Here is a 21,846-nt window from a genome sequence, read left to right as displayed (position 1 = left end):
ATCCCCGAGCCCTCCTGTCACTTAAGCACTGGTCACAAAGGCGTTCCAGGTCAGGGCCGCCCCCTGCCTGTTGTGCAGCGCACTGCCCACTAGGTGGCACCAAGGAGCCAGTCGGGTGCTCAGAAGCCCCAGGCACTTAGCAGTGTCCGCCTTGACAGCCTTTGCTCCCGGGCTGCTCCCCCACTGAGCTCTAACCCTGTGCACTCCCCAGTCTCCCAACACCCATCACTGCGGAACCTCTGAGATGCTGGCTGCTCTCAGGCTGGCCTCCCCTCCCCACCCCCGACCCCCAGCAGGAGGGGCAGAGTGGGAGCGGCCCTTCAGAAGCACTTACCTTAATAGCATCTTTGTGCCATCCGCTCAGGGGCTGGCCGACAGGTGGAAAGTGGCAGCTTCGGGTCCCAGGGTGGTCATTTCTTCTCTCCCGGACACTTGAGGTTAACAAAGGTACCCCTCCCCACCCCGGCCCGCCCCGCACCTACTGTATCTTGTCCCTCTGACCCCAGAGAGGCTGGTTGCCTACAGGGGGTGATTTCTTGCTCGCCTTCCCCAAGCCTGGAGGCTGTCCCCGTGCTCAGGCGTGTAGACCCAGCATGTCAGAGGGGCTTAAACTAGAAACGAATTGAAGGAATCTTGAGTCCAGCCTTGTCCCTTCCCTCATCCCTGCTCAGGTGGGGCAGCCCGACCCCAGGAGTCCCAGGGCCTCCATTTTTCCATTCTCAGCTGTCCTCCCCATCCTCAAAACAAGGCAGCTGCGACCAAAATGCACTGGGAACACCTAGGACTTTAATGGATACTTAGTAACCACCTCTCAGCTGAGGACCTTTTTCCAAGGGGGTTCGAGCACATTTGAGCCGCGTCTGCCACTGCCTCAGAATACTTTGAGGGATGGGCATGGCTTGGGGGAGGGACAGGCAGGCCATCGGAGTGCTGCAGAACGCGATGACTGGGCTGTTCGCGCCGGGCCAGTGCTAGGCTTGGGGCTCGGGCACCATGTTCCACCATTTGAAGGCAAAGGGCACCCGGCGTATGTTGGCGCAGGCGCAGAAGTCCCCGATTTCAGTCAGGTAGCAGTCGAAGTCCTCGATGAAGGTGCACTGGAAACCCAGGGGCTCTAGCAGCTGTCGGATCTTCTCTTCCAGGCAGCAGATGCCCTTGATCTGGGGACCAAAAGGCTTGGGGATGCCCAGATTCTTGTCCATCACGATCATCTGCAGCTGTCAGAGAGAGGACGGGCCAGGCCAGGCCGGGGTGGGGTCTGAGCCGTGGAAGAAAGCCCCTCGGTGGTCAGGGTCGACCACACTCAGCAAACACAGGGCATCTTCTCGAGCTCTGCCCCTTGTGGACACCAGCCGACCTCAGCAAAATCCAACTCCCTTTTCCTCAACCTTCCCGCGTCCCTGACGTGTTTCAGCAAAACCGAAATCCCGCCAGGCCACCGTCTGGCTCTGCAGACCTCCCTGGTTCCTTCCCCTACTGCGTTCCTCTTGCTCTGGACAGGAAGTTAACTTCACACTAATCCAGGCACCTCTCCTGGAACGCATTTCCCTCCAGCTCTGGCAGTTGACTTGTGTCCATTTCTCATTTTTTAAAAAAAGATTTTATTTATTTATTTGACAGAGATCACAAGTAGGCAGAGAAGCAGGCAAAAAGAGAGGAAGAAGCAGGCTCCCTGCTGAGCAGAGAGCCCGATAGCGGGGCTCGATCCCAGAACCCTGGGATCATGACCTGAGCCGAAGGCAGAGGCTTTAACCCACTGAGCCACCCAGGTGCCCCCATTTCTCATTTCTTAATTCCAGCCTCTTTTCCTCAAACACACTATCCCCCCCCCCCCCACTGCTCCTCAGCCCTGCTCCCAGGGCCACGTTGAAACCGAGGGCTCCTGGGTCTTCTAGAATTAAAAGCTACCCCTGTGTGACTAATGAATGCAGGGTCTGTGTCCCTGGGACTCAAAAGAGGGTAAGCAATGACCCCATTTGTGAGGTGGGCATGGAGCATCGCTCCCTCAGGGTTGAGGCTGAACCCAGAGGCTCGTCCATGGCCATTGCTTGGCCTGGGACCTGCTGGCCGGGTCTGCTCCCCGAGGCCGTGTTCCCTGAGCGGGGCGGGGAGCACTTGACCTTCCTTCTGCAGCCACTGCTGTCTGCTGTGCCTGAGGCTCTAGTCCAGCATCAGGGAGGTCAGGAGAGCAGCCAGAGTGAGCGGGGCAGCCCCCCACCCAGCCCAGCCCCTGCGTGCCTCACCAGGTTAGGGAAGTAGGGCCTTGCGAACAATTTCGCGGTCTGCTCGTTGGAGGGGACGTTGGTCAGCTGCTCCAAGCAGAAGAGCTGCGGGATGTGGACGATGTCCTCCTCCCCCAGGCCCAGCTCCTCCTTTAGGATGTCCCGGTTCAGGTTAATGCACTTCTGTGGGGCAGGAAGGAGACGGGAGTTGGTGGGGAGTGGAGAAGCCCAGGGTCACGGCCTGAACGCCCCCTCCCCCCCATCTTCATTCTGCTGGCAGGCATGCCCTCTCAGAGGGCACACAGGTCCCTTTGGGGTTGGGGAAGCAGGGAGGGGAGGGCTTGGAGAAATGGCCAGGATCCCACAGCTGGCCTGATGCTACTGTAGCACGGGGCGTTCATGTGGCCCTCAGTCCTGGCCAGAGTGGAGGAGCCGGGCTGGGCCAGGCCAAGGCCAGAGGAAGTCCGCTGTGGGCACACTACTTCCTGCCTTAGGAAGGGACCTGAGCAGCTGCTCCCACACTTACAGCACGTTCTTGCCCTGACCACCTGTTTCCTGGGTCTTGATAATAAGGCTCATGACCTCCACCCCAGGACAGGAGTCACTGGAGCCAAGATGGTGTTTGACCCCTACCTGGCCAGTACCACCCTATTGTCCCCGGAGACATTCCCTGTTCAGCGAAGGTCAGCACCACTGCCCAGAATGCCCCTGGGTGGGCATACGCCGGGAGCCACCAGGCCCCAGGGAGTGAAGTGGTTTGTGCCATGTGACCTTGGACAGGTCCTTGCCCTTTTCCAGACTTGTGCTCCCCGCTGGAATCTGGATAAGCCCTTTCTGGGAACTCCTAGCCAGTGATTCACGCCGAGGCCTGAGGTGCTGAGTGGCCTAGAACACAGCCCATGGGCCACTCCTGGAAGCATGGAGAGGACCCTTGTCCAAGTCTCTGGAACTCAGAGCTTCCTAGGGGAGTTGGCGGGAGGGGGCATCCTCTATTTTCTGGTCAGACGCCAGGCGACTTGAGTGGCCCAGAGCCTGTCTTTGGGGGTCAGACCCGCTTCCCCCTACTCCTAGGCTTAGGTTCAGACCTGGGCTTGAAGGCTTGGTACCCACCTATGCTTCAGGGGGTGATCAAGGATCATAGTCCCTTTAATGATGCTTGGGCTAAGTAGCTGCTCATTTAGGACCTTCTGAATTGTCCATGCCTCCCCCCACTTTTTGGAGATGGTCCCTCACGCTGTTGGCTCCTACCTCTACATAGTTGTTCTGCTTCCTCAGGTTTTCATCCGTTAGAAGTTGGTTGATGGTGCTGGCCTCCCGCCCTGTAGGCAGAAGGCAGGCGCGGGGCAGGACTTGAGGCGGGGGAGCAGTTCCTCCCAGCACCGGGCCTCCTGGCCTGTGTATTGTTGCCCCTGGTGACCCTGACAAGTGACCTGGCCAGTCTCCAGAGACTACCTAGGTCACCTGTCACCTCCGGGAACTGAGGTCAGGGTCCTTCAAGCCCAGGGAGGACTTTTGCTGCCCCCCAGCCTCTCTGGCCCTGGTAGGAAGGAAGGCAGCTTGGAACAGGTGAGCGGGCAACTCCAGCCGGCACTCCCCTCTCCCCTGGGCGGCTCTATAAACCACGTGACCCAGACCCCTCCTACCTGGGGCCTTGACTAGATTATTTAACTGTGTGCCTCTCAGTTGCTTTGTCTTTAGGACAGGGATGGCCCGCTCGGGACCCAGCTAAGGTAACAGGGTCTTTGGCATGTGGGGTATGAAATGTGGTTTGTGCTAAATATCACCTTCTAGAAGAGCTCCTGGAACCCTGTGACTCACAGGCTTCCCGGTGACCATGAAGCCGCACTTGGAGAAGCAAGGGGGCTAGAGAGCTTCCCAGCAACCCCTCCCTGGCTTCCCACAGACTTTCAAACAGGACAAGTGTGCCCCAGACACACCATCTCCGCCTGTCCTTATAGGTTTTCCACAACATGCCCAGGGCACCCAGGAAGTCCCAAAGCTCAGGTACTTGACTCCATGTTCCCCAAGTAGGTAGATGTGAGGGTTGGTGACACCTGGCTTTGCTGCCTCATCTCCCCAAAGTCCCCTTCTTATACACTTGGCCATCTTCCCCCTCCGGAACCCCTAGCATCTCCAGAATAGCCCTGGAACAAGATGGTCTCGGGTGCTACACATGAGGCTTCTGTGCTGCCCTGGGACCCTGCACCAGGAGGAACAATGGCCAACCGGCGCTCTAGAAGGGACATCCGGGAGGAGGAGCTGGTGTCTGCTCTGGTGCTGGGGGCTTCGCTCACCGTTAGAAAGGAGCTGGTCCTCCCGGACCTCTTCTAACAGAGTCACGTCTCCGTATCCCTCCTTCTTTTTCTCCTCGAACAGTCTGTAGCAGGAGCTGGGGCTGGCCAGGAGCAGCCGGAAGCCCTGAGAAACAACTAGGGTCAGATGCTCGCTTTCCTTCCAGAAGCTTCTAAGGGGCTTTAAAAGGGAGGGGAGACCCCCCGCCCCCGTCCGCCACCAACCTTGTCTCCCTCACTCTTGTCCTGCGTGGGGATAAAGCAGAGGAACTCATCCACGTGGCCAGCCATCAGCCAGTCTGAGAAGAGCTCGACCGGGGCCTGGACTCGCTGGGCGTAGAGGAAGTCCCGCAGAGCTTTCCCCATGTCTCGGCCCTCCTTGCTAAGGGAGACACGGAATGACCAGCCTTGAGCCAGCACGGTGTGGGTTGGCCAGCTCAAGATCAGTCTCCCTTGAGCTAACTGGCTGTTCTAACCGCTGGGCTCAAGGGACTAGTCCATAAAGGACGGGCTGGCTAAGAACCACTTCCTCTGGCCCAACTCTGGACGGAGCCAAGGGATTCCAGCTAGATCGGCTCTGAACCCTGGGGCACAAGTAGCCCTTGGATTTAGGTGAACTAATTGAGCAGCCTTCCAAATCTGAAGCCAGGAGTCACCACTTGAAAGGATGAACAGTTCATCTGCTTTTTCTACCTGTAGTCTTCTGTGACAGTCCAAGACTCAAAAGTCCCGTCTTGCCAACTTAAATAGTCCAGAGCAGGGGCGCCTGGGTGGCTCCGTGGGTTAAAGCCTCTGCTTTCAGCTCAGGTCATGATCCCAGGGTCCTGGGATCGAGCCCTGCATCGGGTTCTCTGCTCAGCAGGGAGCCTGCCCCCCACCTGCCTCTCTGACTACTTGTGATCTCCATCTGTCAAATAAATAAACAAAATCTTAAAAAAAAAAAAATAGTCTAGTGCAGGTGACCTGCGGAATTATGCAGGAGTTGGGGAGGGGGGCGGTCCCTTCAGTTTGAAGGCAGCTGGTCCCCGCTGGGCCCCGCCTGGCCTCTTGCCTCACCTGGGGTAAAAGGAGCTGCCGATGAGGATCCTGCCTAGGGGGTACTCTTTGCCTTCCGCCTTCACAGGGGGGGACACCATCAGGTTCCCAATGGAGTCCATGCTGGCCACCCTGTGGTCCTTGGTGTGTTGGATCACGTAGCCAACCCCTGGGCTCTGGAAGGAGACCCAGTGGGGCAGGGCTGTTAGGAAGGATGGGCTTTAAGCCCCAGTCTTAGCCCTGATCCAGACCGCCCAGTAGATCCCCACACCCCCTGCCCCCAGAGGCCACTGGGGCCCTCTCCCCCTTGGAACCCCATCCCTCCTGGGCAGCTGCGGGGCCTGACAGGTTAGATGGAGTTTAGATCAGCCAAACCGAGCCCCACACCAGGGAGTATTTCATGGGGAAGTCATCCAGCGTGAGGACCCGAGGGGTGTCGAGGACCAAGGAAACCGTCTTGTGGGGAGCCTGGGTATAACAGAAAGCCATCTCGTCCTGGAGGGGATAGGAAAAGGAGTCGAGTCACCTGGCACCATCACCTGCTCTCCTGCGTCTGGCTTGCCGGTCACACCTTGCACACAGGCCACCTCCAAGGGGCAGCGGGGGGCTAGGCAACAGGAACCCCCTTCTGTCAACTCCTGCCCAGCCCTTGGAAATCCTCCGCTCAGGCAACCCCTTCTTTGGGGTTTTCCAGAGCCGTTCTCCTATGTGTCCTGCTTACAAGCTGCGTCACCGAGATCCTTCCTTCTCTTCCCTCCCGCACCCTGTCTGTGAAGGAGCCTTGGTGGTTCACGGTGCAGGCGGACTGCCCTCCCTCACCATTTGGAGGAAGCCACCGTGCTTGCCGTGACCGCAGCCCCCCGCGGCCAGTGCACTTTCATCCTCGCCCCTGCCTAGGACCGGTTCTCTAGTTCTCAGCCAGAGAAACCTAAATCAGAACATTTACGTCTCACCTCACACCTTTCGACATCATCCCACCTTGTTGTGAACTCGTTTCTCTCCCTTACCTTGGCTTAGAAGATCCTGAGTCTACAGTCTGGCTCTTTCCTCCCTCTGGCCCTTCTGCTCTTCCTATGCTCCAAGGACACCCCCCATTAGGCGCTTCACATCAGCTGTGCCTCCCCCCAGAGAGCTTTAATGTCTAATAAACAGCCAACCCCCCATCTCCAGATCTTTGTATGGCCAGCTCGGTTTCCTGAATTTGAAGCTTTTCCTCACCACCCAAAACGGCCTCGTTTGGGCAAGAGACTCACTATAGCATCTCTCTGTCCCAGCACTTAGAGCCCCATGTCCTGCTAGCTAGCACAGAAGCACGACCCATCCCATTGTCCTGTGGCTGTAGCATGTAGACTGGTGGCCAGTGCGTGGTCTTTGGGGAGAGGAGAGCCCCAGACAGCAGGGCCCTGCCGGGTTGACCTGGATGCTGTAGGAGGAGCCCTGCCCCAGCAGCCAGGAGGAGAAGGTGCCGGACCGTTCGCACCTGGGCGCTCTGTGGTCTCGAACCCGTGCATTCTGGAACAGGAGGGGAAGCTGGACACTAAGCTCTCTCTTAATGGCTAGGACTTGGGCAAGCCCTTCCATCTGAGCCTCTACTGAAGTTCTAGAAACAGACACCTCTGGTTTGAGCTTTGCTGGACAGGTTGAACAGACACGTGATGCTGGGCATGTGCACCACCTGCAAGGCTCCTTGCCCCTCCCCCAACCGGTGGATTTCCCCAGGTGGGGTGTTACCTGGAGCCACCTGCCCAGGCGGTTGGGGTCCTCGTAGACAGATGCCACCTGGATGTTGCTCTTCTCGCTCAGCTCCATCACCGTGTTCGCAAAGCCTTCGACCTGCAGCTCTCTGCCGCGGGAGAAAAGCCAGCCCTGGGGAGGCCAACGGGGCTCCCTCCACCCCAGTCATGGCCTCTCTTCCAGGGCCGGGGGGGCACCTCCTTCCAGTCAGGAGAGCTCACGCCCCTAGGCCCGGGGTAGGCAGAGCTGCTGTGCCCCGATTCTCGGAGCACGAGCTGGTACTTAGAGTGGGTCTCACTCAGCAGCACTCAGCACACAGCAGAGTCGAGAACTGCCAGGGTCAGCCCCTGCTCTGCTTCCCTAGGACTCTGCTTTGTCCCCAGCCTGCGGTCACACCCCATGTGTGCCTTCCACCCGGCCCCAGGCTCTCCCACCTCAGCCTACCCAGAGGGGCTCTTTTTCTCCTAAGAAGCCAAGCAGCCAAGTGCCCCCCACCAGCCCTTGGGATGGCCAACAAGGTTGCCATATTGGTATGGTTGGCAGGGGACAGGGGCAGGTCTCTGACCCTGGGGATCCTCGTGTTGTTGGGCATAATAGCAGGCTTATAGGACCACGATGGATGTCTGTTCCATGTTGGAGATGAACAGATGTGTTCGAGGCAGGTACTAAGACCACTCATTTTATACACAGATCCTCAGGAGTCGAATGCAAGCAAGGTCACACTACTGGGAAGTGTTAAAGTTAAGACTCTTTGAGTCTTCCAGGTGTCAAAGTTAAAACTCAAGTCTTCCAGGCCCAAGACTCCCTTTGTTATTCTGGGCCCCTAAAGAACCTTACTTCTCCAGTCAACACAGAGAAGGCTGCAGCTAGCCAACCAGCCTGACAAAGTCTGGAACAGTCCAAGGATGTGTGCTGGTGGAAGGTGAAGCTGGGTCAAGCTGTGCCTGCATACCATCTCTATGGGGGAGTCCTAGGAGACCAGTCATTCAACAGATGGCTGAGTGAAGAGGAATCTTTAGATATAAAAGACAAGGTAGGGGCGCCTGGGTGGCTCAGTGGGTTAAAGCCTCTGCCTTCGGCTCAGGTCATGATCCCAGGGTCCTGGGATCGAGCCCCGCGTCAGGCTGTCTGCTCCGTGGAGAGCCTGCTTCCTCCTCTCTCTCTCTCTGCCTGCCTCTCTGCCTACTTATGATCTCTGTCTGTCAAATAAATAAAATCTTTAAAAATAATAATAATAATAATAAAGACAAGTAGACGGATCTGGTGTATGATTATCTGTTCTTGGCAGTCCGTCAAGCTCTTTCCCTTCTTATACTGAAACCCGGTGTTCCTCTGGGGACCCTTCTCCCTGGAAGCCCTCCCATGGAAAGGCTATCTTTCTTCTATCTTTCTTTCTTTCTTTCTTCTATCTTTCTTCCCCCAGTGGACCTGGAAGAGAGTAGAGTTCCCCTTCTTGCACTACCTCCAAGATCCCCATCTGGCAGCCAGTTCCAAAACCTCCAGCTCTGGCTCCAACTCCCCCTTGCTGGGACCCCTGGTCCTCAGCTGCTGTCAAACCCCATCTTTCCAGTTCTTGGCCTTCCTCATTTGGCTTCATAATTTTCCCCTTGCCCCTTTGCTTGACAGAACCCCAATCCTGGTTAGCTCACTTCTACATGTCCTCTTCCCTCGAACTCAAGTTACCAGAAATAGTTGGCGAGAAAAGCCCCTGGGGACGAGCTGAACTTGTCCTTAGCACCCGACAGCCGTCCTTCTCACCCGTCCCTCACCTGCTTGCTCTGCTCTCCCTCCTGGAGCTGTGGTTGAGCAGTCCTCCCGCCTATCAACAGGACCTGTGCACGCAGCCTACCAGCGTGGCTCCTGGAGTGGCCTTTCCCTTGCTCGGATTTGACCTCTGCTGGATCATTAAGTCAGCCTCATTCATGGCTTCCCACTTTAAAAAACAGCCCGCCCTTGGCCGCACACCCCCGTCTTGCTTCCCATCTCTGTAGAGTTTTGCAAAGGACTCCCCTTCCCGTTCGTCCCTCTGTGCTTCCGAACCCACCAGGCAGGATTTCTCGCTGCACAGTGAGTGGCCTCCATCTTGCTAAACCCAAAGGGCATTTCTTTCTCCTCTTGGTTTCACACAGCTGGCCCCTCACCTGTTCTCCCCCTACCCTTAACCTCTCTCTACTCTCCTGGTTTATTAATCAAACCTCCTCTCCCTTCCCATTTGCATCGCTATGATCTTGTCCAGAGCGGAGCATTGGATCAACCCAGAGCTCACCGCTCAGTTACCTTTCCTGGGTTCATCACTCCTCAGAGGAGCATGGCTAGGCCTGGGCTTTGAACGTGCTCCACCCGCCAGGGGCACCCAGCCTCATCTTGAGCTTCCCAACTGTCCATGGAGCTCCAGAAGTTAAGAGACCCAGTGGGTCGCCCCAGCTCTAAGTCTCTGGGACCAAAGCAATGACTCTATCCCAAGTCAGCAACGGCGCCCCCATTCACCTTGCTGTGGACCCCAGACCCAGGGGACAGTCTTGTCTCCTGATAGCCCATGCATCAGCTCCCCTGGCCCAGGGAGAGGAGGTCTGCCTTCAACACACCCCTGAACCTAACTGGGCTCCCACCCCGTCCTGTGCGGCTGCTACCTCCAGCTTGTGCCATTGCAACAGCTGAAGTGGGTCCTGCCTTCTGCTTGTGCCCCTGATTTTCCAAGTGGCCGGAGTGACGGGTTTTGCCAGCCAGGGTCCTCTGTCTTCTCCTCCATAGGTATTTGCCCACCTAGCTAGGACGCCATGCCTGGCTTCCCTGCAGCCGGGGTGTCCCTCTGCAGGCCATGAGCACACAAGAAGTAGTTCAGAGACTTCCAGACCTCAGTGGCGGCACAGGACAGCTCTTCCTGACTGACTCTCCTGCCTTCCTAGGGCCTGGGACATGGACACGGACATGCCCGGGGCCCATCCGTCACAAAGATGGGAAGGCATCAGCAGAAGACTGAAAGGAGCCAGGGCTGCTCTGTGACTGAACAGTGCGGCCCTCCTACCTGTGGGCATCTAGGCGGGAAACGGGGTCTGTTCCAGCTCCTGAGGCCCTTCTGCGTGGGTCCTGCCCTCCTCCTCCTGGCTCCTACTCCTGCCTGCCCTTTCCTGGCTCTCTGGGCCTCCCAGGAGCATGGGCCGGTCCTTCCCTTTCCATCCTCCACCCCGCTTTCTAGCACTGGCCGATACTTGAAGCCATGGTGTCGTCCGCCTCCCCACGAGAGCCGGGGAGGGAGGCTCACAGTCACGGCTCAGTCCCCGGCACTGTTCGTGTTTAAAAAGGACTCCCGCAAGGACTTCCTTGGGGATAGGACTAGACAGCTCAGGCAGGAGGAGCTCACTAGACTTGGGGAGGAGTCTAGTGATCTTGACCCCTACCTCCCACCCTGCAGACGGACCTGGCACAGAATACCAGGAAGGACCTGGCACAGGGACCCGAGGGTCTCTTACCTGCACAGGTAGACCTCTAGAGGCATCTGGGTGCTGGGAGTGAAGACACAAGGGGCCACCCGGAACACCACCGTGTCTTTGTATGCCAGGGTCTCTGGAATTGACTGGAAAGTCACACCGGGTCCCGTTGGTGAGCCGGTTCCACGTCGCCCCTCCCCCCCAGCCTGTGCACCCCTGCCCACCTCTGGACCCTCCCCTGTCCTCTGCCAACTATTCTCCCACAGGAGGCACAAGACCGAGACCGTAGCTCTGTCTGCACCAAGCCTGGTCTCCCCCCATTGCTGCGCCACATGAGAAAGGCTTCCTCCCCACGCGGCCCCTGGGAACATACCGGGTCTTGCGACTCTTCCAGCAGGGAGACAGAGTAGGAGACGAGGCCCGAGAAGCTGGCAGACGGGAACTCCACAGCCTCCACATAGAGGGTTTCCTTCAGGGGGCTCTCGAGGGGAGTGAGGGTGTAGGTGGACCGGCCAGGCCCCAGCAGTAACTCAAAGGTGCTCGAGCTGTCTCCTGAGGACAGAAGGGACGGGCCAGCTGCTGACATAGCCCGGTGCCCATCTCCCCCTCGGACGGTTGGGGTGCCGGCTCGTTCCTCCGGGCAGAAGCCAGGCCGGGAGCTTCAGCCGAGGAGGAACGAAGCTGGCTTTTCTGTCCCCGCATTTCTGGTGTGTGGGGCTTAGGGGACAATCAAGTGTTTGTTCACAAACAAGGGCCAGAGCTCAGCAGCGCTGTTCAAAGACCTAGCACACGTATCACAAGGTCGGGGCTCGGATGAAGATGCCGGCCTTCGAGGCTCCGGCTCCGGGGTGAAGGCCAGAGGCAGCTGGCCCCATTCTCGGACCAGCTTTGGGGAGGAAATCCTAAAGAGCCTCGAAGGGGAGAAGCAGCCGAGGTGGGCTTGGCAGCCTCGTCTGAAACAGCAGACCCTCCTCGAGTAAGCGGCAGGGAGGCTTCCGTGGGAACAGCCTGTCGGACAGGGCAGGCCTCGGATCGTTTCCAGAGAAGCTCAGGAAAGCTCCCATCCGCTGTGCGGGTCCCAGTACCCTCAGGCTTCTTGGGGGTGTGAAACAGAAAACCACACACAGAACAGAGAAGTTGACCACACCCTGCGGTTATCTCTACCGAACTCTGTTCACTGTCCGTTTGCAGAGATGGTCCTGACCCGAAGCCACCAAACTTCCCCACCTGACCTTCCAGCCACTCTCCTTGACCTTCTGACCCATTCCCAGCATGGCCACGCTGCCCTGATGGCCTCTAGACTCCCAACTCCAGGAAATCCCAGTCTCGGTTTCCCTGGGTCACCAAGAGCCATCTGGGCACCACATGCCTCTGCACAGCGGGGGCCAGCTGCCTTGGCCTCGGACTCCACCATGCCACAGATGGCTGCCGAGGTCACTGCCGTCCCCAGGACAGAGGCACAGCTCTGGTTCACTGACCTCTTACTCTGGGTGATGGCACTGCGGTGGCCTGCGTGGTGGCTGTGCCCCAGATACTAGCTATGGGGCACTCAGCAAGAAAGCCTTACAGGCCTGGGGTGCCAGCTGCGGGGGACCCCAGCTTCTGCTGGCCACGTTTGGGACAGCTTCAGCTAGGACTGCCCCTGGGGACTCCTGCCTCTAGTCGGCCTGAAGGCTGCCCTTGCTGGCCCGGAGCCGGGCCTCAAAGGGGCACACCCGGACAAGGTGGAGCCTGCCACCAGGACCCCCAAAGCGGCCCAGCACAGGGACACAGCCCTTCCAGCAGGCTGTGCAGGTTCACAGCTGCCTGGAGCATCGCCGGGTTCCCAGCCGCCACGACTAGACTGTGCTGGACACCGCTTGGCGCCCCAAGGACGTTCAGCAGCTTTAACTGCGCAGGGCCCTGGGCTCCCCATGGCCCCTGCATATGAAGGTGATGCTCCATGGCGTGGTGGGGCTCAAGAGGGGCCCAGGTCTGCCTGCTGCGGGCCCTTCCCAGCCACTTCAGTCCTTCTGTGGCTGGCTGGGGGGTGGGAAGTCTCTCTTCTAGCTGTTGGTCTTTAAGCATAGCTGATATTTGGTTGTGGCTGTCCTATAGGCCAGGAAGCGTGGCGGAGGCCCGCGGACTCCTATGCACCCTCCCCACATTTGATGCAGGTGCTGTGACTGTCAGCCCCATTTTCTGGGTAAGGAGGGAGAACAGTACCTGAGCTCCCAGACAGGCTCTTCCTGCCCACATTCCTGTTCGCACTCAGCTCTTAGCTCCCCTACCCTTGAACTCAAGCCACTTCCCAGCCCCTGCTCGGTCCCTGGCTGTCCATCCCTAGCAGACTTGGAGAACAGGGAGTGAACTTCCCCTTCTAGAGCTGGGACCCCAGAACCCAGTCAATATGGATGTGAGTCATGCTTTCTCCCTACCTGCTAGGACCATGAGGGTCTGTCCTCAATACTTCTAGCTCATGTCTTCATCCTTCAAGAATCCTAATCCCTTTGAAGGTCACGCTAGCAGATCACGCCACCTGCCCCCGTCCTCGCCGCGCCGTCCTCCATAGACTGTTCTAGCCCTGGTCCGTCTTCCCCACGATCGTGGTCATGGCTGGTCACACCATAGCCCAGCCCAGCCCATCCAGTCCGCGCTGTTCCTTGACCTCATTGCCATGAGACAGCCCTGCACCACCTCAGACGTGCCTCCCCGTGCTCACGGCCCGGACGTCCCCTCCACACAGACCATCTGCATGTTCCTGCCTTTTTAGGTCACCTACACGCCCACCTCCATGATTCTTCACCCCAGCCCCCACCCTGCCAACTCCTCCCTCTTTCTGCCCCTCCCCTCCCTTCCCATTCCAAGAACTACGCCTGCTCTCTTGCACACACGGCCGGTCCCTTCCCACCCCGAGGCCTCAACTCCGAGTAAGCCAAGTCTGCGGAGCACTTTCGTACCCGAGCAGCCAGAGGAACCACAACGCTGAGAGACCACACTTAGGAGGGGACCAAGCCTCAGAGCTGCTGTCACCGCGGCTCAGGAACACGATGGTCACACTCCTGTCTGTTAGTGGTCCCGTTTCCAGGGTCCTCTGAGGAGGATGTTCTCCTCCCTAGTTTCCTCCTCTGAGTTGCTCCCTCACCCCCACCCCTGCTAGGCCCCACCCCCCACATAGATGGGCTACGTTCATCTCCAGTCACTCCCTGCTCCCTCCCAGCCCCTAGTCACCACCTCCCCACGGTTCCCTTCACAGCACAGTCGGCCCCCGTGCCCGTCCGCGGTCTGTCCGTTTCACTTCCAGCCCCACATTCTTACCAAATTCATGAACGACGGGCATGTTGAGAACTGCGACATTACCGCGGATTTGATTAGCCTAACAACAGCATCAGCCCCGGCCCATCGCGGCCCTCATGAAAGGCTTCCTTTCCTTGCTTTCTAGAACTTTCTCTGGCTTTCTATTTCTCTGCAAATCTCCCCTCAGACTCCTTTGCTAGATCTTACAAAGCAGCCTGCTTCACAATCACCCGGAGGGCTCGTGAAAACACCGCGTGCTGTGTCCCCGCCCTGTATTTGTAGAACTTAAAAAAATTTTTTAAGTTTAAACTCTACCCCCAATGTGGGACTCGAACCCACAACCCCGCAATCAGGGGTCACATGATTCACTGATGGAGCCAGGACACCTGGTTGCCCTGGATTCCTAAGTTTTTCAATTTTTAAGTAATCTCTACACCCAGTGTGGGGCTCAAATTCATGACCCCGAGATCAAGAGACAGAGCCAGCCAGGAACCTTTAAGTTTTTTTGAGTAAAAAAGCCCCGACAGTTGGACACAGGTGATGAAGTACACCTTTAGCAAGGTATACAAGTCATGGTCTCGGTTATCCGTCCACAAGGGACCACACTGGGCCAAAGCATCCGCATGGCCTGAAGCTGGCTTAGACCCAGCATACAAGTGGAAGCCCCTGAGCACAGGTCAGGAAGCAGCCGAGGCGTGCTCTGCAGGACTGGAGACCAGGGATGGTCGTTCTAGAGCAGAACCTTCCCTAGTCACCCAGTGGAAGCTGAACTTGGCTTCTCAGAGAAGGGAGCCTACTGGCCCATGCCTCCAGAAGCAACGTTAATGTCAGTTTGATGAATACAGAGGCACTGAATGCTAAGTCAGTTTAGTTACATCAAAAAAACTTGTTCGGGGACGCCTGGGTGGCTCAGTTGGTTAAGCGGCTGCCTTCGGCTCAGGTCATGATTCCAGCGTCCTGGGATCGAGTCCCACATCGGGCTCCTTGCTCGTCAGGGAGCCTGCTTCTCCCTCTGCCTCTGCCTGCCACTCTGTCCCCCTCTGCCTCTGCCTGCCACTCTGTCTGCCTGTGCTTGCTCTCACGTCTCTCTCTATGACAAATAAATAAAATCTTAAAAAAAAAAAAAAACTTTAAAAAAACTTGTTCGTTCGAGGACATTTTGCTGGACACGCCCAGTTCTGCTTTCTGAACCAACAGCCCTTGGGCCTTTATCTATAGGATAGGAACGTGCACCTGCCTTCCAGGTAGGGCTACAGACGGGCAGGGTGCGGTGTGACGCCAGGGACAGACATGCGGGCACAGCTGCCACGCAGCTCCTTGGCCTCCGAGTTCTGGAAACTCAATCTAGTGGGGCCTTGTAGAGGAGTGAAGACGGCCTGTCCCGGCAGGAGTGATTGGGAGAAGAGCTTAGCGGGTCTGTATAAGGCAATAGCTTTCAGCCAGTATGCATTTCTTGTCTCCCAGCCGTGAAACCTTGCTGGACAGGCACTGCTGTCATCCCTGCTGGGGAAGTGGCTTGAAGGGACACTGACTCGCCCACATGTATAGCCCGAGGAGAGGGAGATGGCAGCCGGAGGGTCTCAGGGACACAAGTGTGGCCCTACCAGGCCCCGACCTGCAGCCCCCGGTCCCTGCACGCCTCCAACAAGGTCCCTGCTGGGAACGACCTGGCCTCGGCTCCCCCCTGGTGTGTTGGAAGAGAAGCCAGAGCTGGATGTGGTACAATCAAGAAACTCACTTTGGGGCCGGTAGACTCTGGCCTTCTCTGCCTCTTCCTCGGAGGTGTGGAGAAGCAGTCGGTATTTCTTTAAAGCACAGCTGGGCCCTTGAACATTCAGGGTCATCTGGGACAGACTCTGTATTTCTAGGCAAAAGGCAAGATAAAGCCAGTGCTGCAGGGGTGGAGGGAGGAGGGGAAGGGGCTGTCGGGCCAGGGCTGGGGCTCCTATATCAGGGTCCTGGGGACCCTCTGCCTTCCGCTCTGGCCCAGCCCTGCAACAGGTCTCTGCTCCCTGCTTCCCCACATGGCCGCGGGCAACTTGTCATCCTGGGGTCTGCCGGGAGTTAGGATGGCCGTGACCCCAGCTGGGGCCAGTACACAGCCCCTACAAACTGAGAACAGGGCCTGGCACGGTCCGCTCAAGGAGGGTCCCCCGCCAGCCTGGGTGTGAACCAGGGCATCCCTTTATACTGCTAAGACCCAGAACCTTGGTGCCGACCACAAGAGAGGACCAGATCCAAGACTGCTCTTGCCTAAGACAGTTGGGGCTCCTGGCCCAGTCACAGGAGGGTTTTTTGGAAGATGCTTGCAACCCTCGGTTTGGCCTTCTCATCTAATGTGTGAAGCCAGCTAGATCATCCCCATTTTACAGATGGGAAAGCGAGACCAGGGAAGTTAACTTGCTCAAGTCCATAGCCAGGAAATAAGGTTGCTATCCCACACCAGGACCCATGCTGCCCCCAAGCCAGAGCCATGTGGACTCTTTCTTCCTAGTTATAAGCTTCAAGCCTCTGACAAGAGACTTTAGGCTCAGAGTGGGGACACCCTTGCCTGGCATCCATGTTTGCTGGGGCTGTGGCAGCAAAGCCCAAGGGAGAGGTGGGTCCCAGGAGAAAAGCGGCAGCAGTCCCAGGACAGCAGCCAGTCCTCACCTTCTGGAAGGAACACCTTCGTGGTCTTCTCGTCTACAATCTGGCCCTTGTCGGCAGGGCTGCAGTTCACAAGCAGGATGGCACCCCAGCCGCTGGGACCCCAGACCCAGTTTTTCTGCAAAGACGACAGGAATGTTGACTCAGGAAGAAGCCAAGGAAATCCTGCTTTCCAGATGCTACCCCACAGCAGGAGTGGACCTGAGGCTTTACAGGGGGACTGGGACCACTTGGGGAACTCAGGCACTTAGAAGCAGGCAGCATCAGGGGAGTGGGTGGAGAGGCAGAGAGGAAGCTGGGTCGGGTCACGGCTCCCCGCCTGATTTCAGTGCTGAGCCGCCCGGTCCCACACAGGGGGCCTGTTCTGGTTCTGGTTGACTGTACAACCAAGCTAGGATGGGGACTTAGCGTCACCAGACATTCCAGCTTTTTTTTTTTTTTTTTTGAAAGAGCTAGACATGGACTTCTGTTTTTTTTTTTTAAAGATTTTATTTGACAGAGAGGGCTCGAGCACAAGCAGAAGGAGTGGCAGGCAGAGTGAGAGGGAGAAGCAGGTTCCCTGCTGCGCAAGGAGTCCCATGCCCGCGGGGCTTGATCCCAGGACCCTGGGATCATGACCTGAGCCGAAGGCAGACACTTAACTGACTGAGCCCTGCAGGTGTCCTGGACTTTACCAACTTGGATTGTGTTGGAGCCATTGGACTTCGAAGACACTGTGTGATCTAGACAGTCTGTGGGCCCGCGCCCTTCCCCGGGCCGCCTCACCTTAGCCTGCTTGTCACTGGTCATCTGGACCTGCCCAGTACGGTAGATGTCCACGTCCAGGGAGACCACTGAAACAAGAGAGAAAGTTTCCACCACCCACATCTGCTGCACGGAGCCTCGGAGTGCCAGGTAATCCCAGCAGTGCCCAAAGCTGGGATCAGGGATGCCCAGCCTTTCAGGCATGCTGTCAGCTTAAAAGAAAGGTCCTCTGAGGCCGACTGCTTCTCTGAGGGAGCCTGGAGAGGACCAAGTACCCGCGTGTCTCCCCCAACCCCCTGGGAAGTCACAAAACCAGCCAAGGTGGTCCTGATCCATCTCGTGCCTCTTGGACTACCCAGGTGACACCCCCCAGAATGAACGATGTTCCTAGTGCTCTGGAAACCTCCTGGTGCTCTAAGACTTAGGAAGGGCCAATCCACAGCATCTCCAAGCCTCTGAGAGCAGAGGGATCCAGGCTGGGCTCGAGTATCATCACCGAGGCTCCTCCTACAGTCTCCACACTCCACCTTCCACTCCTCCCCACCGCACGCTGACCACCGTGCAGCTTTGCCCTGGCTTTATTTTCGTTCACAGAGCGGATCACCTGATGTGCTCTACCCCAGCTGGAATGCCAGGGCCAGGAGAACAGACCACAGTCGCCGTGTGTACTTAGCCCCTGGTCAGGGATGCTCAGGGACCAGATCCCTGCTAGGAATCAGGTACAGTTCTGGGTCCTAGGGACATGGCAGCGTGTGAGACAGGCTAGGTCTTCTGCAATCTTGGGGATGGGAGTGTGAGGGCACACACACACACACACACACCAGTGGTAAGGGGTCAAGAAATGAGTAAAATGCACATTATATCTGATGGCAAAGTGTTTAGGAAACTAGGAGGGGCTTGGGGGGGTCGTTTTAATTTTAGACAATCCGAAGTCTGCTAAAGAGTTGAAATATAAACAGAGGCCAGAAAGAGGGAAAAAAAAATTGGTGTTATTTTTGGTAAAAACAATTAGAACAGGAAGTGTGAAGTGGTAAGTTCAAGGGCCCAGGGCAGAATGAGCATGGAGAAGAGAAACAGGCCCCCGGGCAGAGGTAGACACCCAGCTCATGTAGCTTTTGTGAATAAAAGGGACGCCAGCTTCCGTGCGACTATGCAGAAGCACCAGAAGGCTCTGATCTGAGGAGACATTATCAGATAGCCTTCTGAAGACACGCTGCTCTGGGAGCCAGGTCAGGAGTGGACCGTAGAACAGGAAGGCCAGGGTTCCCACCCGGGGAACCTGTGCAGTGACCCAGGTAGGAGAGGATGGTGGCTCAGATCAGCCAAGAGCAGCCAAGGTGGCTCGTGGCTGGATTCCAGCGAACTCGGAGGAATCAGCAACAAGACATAAGGACCGACAGGGGTGGAGGGAGAGGGAAGAGGAACCCCCAGGGTTTAGGCGTGACTGGCTAGAAGGGAGGACCACAGTCCACGGCGATGGGAAGACCACCGGGAAGGTAGGTGCTGGAGGAAAGGGAAACCGATCTGGGTCCTCTTACTCTGCCACCATCTTCCCAGAAGTAGAACCAGTTCCATTCGGGATATAGTAAAGATGGAGACGTTGGTTAGACATCCAAGAAGTTATGCTGGGGTCAGCGGATACCTGCGTCAAGCTTGTGGGAGAGGTCTGGCTGGAAAAGTTTGGGGGATCTCCTTCAAAAAGTTTGAAGATGATCCAGAATCAGGTTTAAGAGAACAGAGGCTCTCTCTTGTTCCTTAAGACAGTAGACAGCATAGTTTGCTCCTACTAAAGGAATAGAGGTTCTGGCTTGTTCTGGAATGATCCAGAAAAGGAGTGAGGAGAGGAGTAGAGGCTTCCTCCATCATTAAGTTGAGGAAGGAAGGTTCTGAATCAGTGGGGAGAGGACCGGATGTGAGAAAGTGAACTTGGCACCAGACCCACCATGGTAAGACGGGAGGCAGAATGCTGGTTTGGCCGAGGGTAGGCAGGCCAGACAGTAGAAGCTCAGGGAATTTCCCATGCCTGTGCTCAGGGAATGAGGTCAGCGGTGAGTGAGCGTGGCTGGAAGGGACTGTGTGAATGGGCACGTTGGGATGGCCCATGGGAATGGGTCCATCCAGGACCCACAGGAGGGGTCTTATTGCCAGGAGAGCCCCTCCCCACCCCCCAGGGTACTCACCGATGCCGGTAAGGCAGAGGACAGCCGTGGCCACAGGGACATCCTCATCAGACAGATAGTATGAGACGGAAACCTGTGGAGACAGCACCCAGCACCCATGGGGGGGATGGCGGGGGGAGCAGGAACGGGACCTTGGGCTAAGCACCCACAGCCAGCCATTGGACTTCAGCCTCCGTTACAGCTTCTGCTGTCAGCCAGGGGGCTGGGGGGCAGGGTCCTCCACGTGCTGGCTGTCTCCGGGGCAGAGAGCACTTCTCGGGTCCTCTGGGCTCAGCCAGGATGCGTCACAGCTGTGAGTTTTCCCTGGGAGCTGCGTCGTGCTTCAGGGTGCCCTGTGCCTCCTAGGGAGGGGCCGCTCTGGGCAGAGGGCAGCAGCGGACGGGTACTGCCCATCGGTCTCTTGCCAGTCACCAGCAGACCGTTCCAGTAAGTTTTGCCGGCCGAGTGCCCTGGTCCTGAACGGGCCTTCATGTTCTCACTTCCACTTCACAGTGGAGTCAGCTGGACAGCTGAGCCGCAGAAGCTGGGCTCCCCCGGGGGCTGACTTAATTGGCAGAGGGTGTGGTCTGGGAGGAGTGTTAGAGTCCCAGGTGGTCCCAATGACCCTGTAGGAGCCATCAGCGGCGGCCCTAGAACCCCCCCAACAGCAAACCCGGGAGCTGGCTTTGCAAGGAGGTCACCCTCCTGCCACCAGCGGTGCCCCATTAGGGGGACAGCTTGCCCAGGAGAAAGAACACGGCCTTGGGCTCAAACCCTAGATCTGCCCCCATTAGAGTCACATTTTTCAGGTTGAGAAAGGTCATCCTGTGCCTCAGTTTCCACGTATGGAAGATGGGGGTAGGGCTGACCTCTTGGAATAGAACCCCAGATACCCAGGACACAGCATATGCATTTACTACATGGTAGCTCCTCAGTTTCCTTAAGCTCTCCACACCCCGAAGACCAGCTTTAGCCAAACAAGGCCATCTGAGTTTTGCTGCTAAAACCTTTGAGCCAGATTTGCAAAGCAGCTTGTTGGGAAGCTGGCCCAGGATCGTGGTCAGCAGCATGGGGAGAGACAGACGTGCTGGAGCTGGAGCCGATCACGCCCTCCCTCCCCGCTTGTCTGCATCCTGGGGTCACCGAGCGCCCCCCTCACAATTCTGATGCAAGCATTGAATGGCAAGCAAAACACCTGCATGGTTCACAGACTTGGGGCCCCAGGGAAACACCAGCTCCCAGGAGGGAGCCCCTAGGGGTTGGGTTGACCCCTCCCCCAGCTAGGGGGTTCTCCCTCACCTCCACGCCCAGGCTTACCTTGTCACCGTTGATGGCAGAGCTGGGGGCGGTCATCTTCACCAGCACGTCTATGGGATGTGACAGAGGCCACCGGGTCGGGGCAGCCTCCTCTCCACTCCCTGCCTGGACTGTGTTGGGGACATCCACCAAGACCCCGGAGAGCCACTGACCGTGAACGACTTGCACTTCTCTGGGGCACACCTGGTTGGCCCAGCAAGGAGACAGATCTCAGGGCACAGGAGTCTCCATCCTTAGACCGCAGGGCAGGTGGCTTGGTGGGGCATGAGCTCTGACCATGGCTCCCCTTGGGGTGTTGAGCCAGAGGCCAGCTGGCCAGGACAGGTTTGTGGACCTCCATCTTCAGCCTGTTCCTGCCTTCACCCACTCCAAGGAGCCCGCCAGTGAGTCTCCAGAAATTACCAAAGCTACATCTTATTTGTAAGCCCGTGGAGGGAGGAGCCGTTTGTATGAGCCAGAAGGGATCCCCATAGGGGGAGAAACAGGACCCGAGCCTCGGGAGGTCCACGTGGTGGCTCTGGGGAAGACTCAGCCTCCAGAACAAGTTCCACCCCTCCCCCTCTACTAAGGCTCCAATTTACAGGAGCTCCCCCCCACCTTAATTAATCCTCATGGCCTCCTGGAGAGCCAACCTCACCCCTGCTTCCCCAGTAAGGGCACAGGATCGGCAAGGCATTGTTTCTCTAAGGTCCCACAGCCCATACGGGGCTGAGGCAGGATTTAGGTCAGAATCCTGCAGCGTCAGGATCACAAGGCCCGTAGAGACCCCAACCAGGCTCCTGGAGATGAGGCAGGAGCCAAAGGTGTAGAGAAGGGCAGTGACCCCCGCCTAGCCTAGGGGTACCCCCGTACATGAGGCAGGCACCTGCCCCCCCCAGCCAGAGCCCCCAGCTCCTCACCCATTGATATCCAAGCAGATGTCCGTGCCCAGGACACACAGGGCATGCACCGGGCTGTCCAGAGACAAGCGGACGATGCTCTGGAAAGACAT

At 57.6% G+C, this 21,846-nt stretch overlaps 1 protein-coding gene across 1 annotated transcript; it reads right to left on the bottom strand.

The window, feature by feature from the left end:
* Positions 1 to 772: 772 nt before the first annotated feature.
* PADI6 (peptidyl arginine deiminase 6) lies at positions 773 to 21,846 on the bottom strand. Its single transcript, XM_004741358.3, is given in 17 exon segments — positions 773 to 1,217; positions 2,244 to 2,405; positions 3,471 to 3,541; positions 4,517 to 4,640; positions 4,739 to 4,895; positions 5,570 to 5,724; positions 5,936 to 6,043; positions 7,280 to 7,391; positions 10,753 to 10,856; positions 11,084 to 11,262; positions 15,725 to 15,850; positions 16,639 to 16,753; positions 17,401 to 17,468; positions 19,560 to 19,632; positions 20,856 to 20,989; positions 20,992 to 21,038; positions 21,755 to 21,846. Coding segments are annotated over 17 exon segments (2,073 nt in total). The 3' UTR covers positions 773 to 971.

This window comes from Mustela putorius, unplaced genomic scaffold, assembly GCF_011764305.1.
Source record: "Mustela putorius furo isolate JIRA1106 unplaced genomic scaffold, ASM1176430v1.1 tig00003853_pilon_pilon_pilon, whole genome shotgun sequence".
NCBI lineage: Eukaryota > Metazoa > Chordata > Mammalia > Carnivora > Mustelidae > Mustela > Mustela putorius.
Note: the sequence above shows the minus strand (reverse complement) of the source record. Positions and strands in the feature narration are given on the sequence as shown.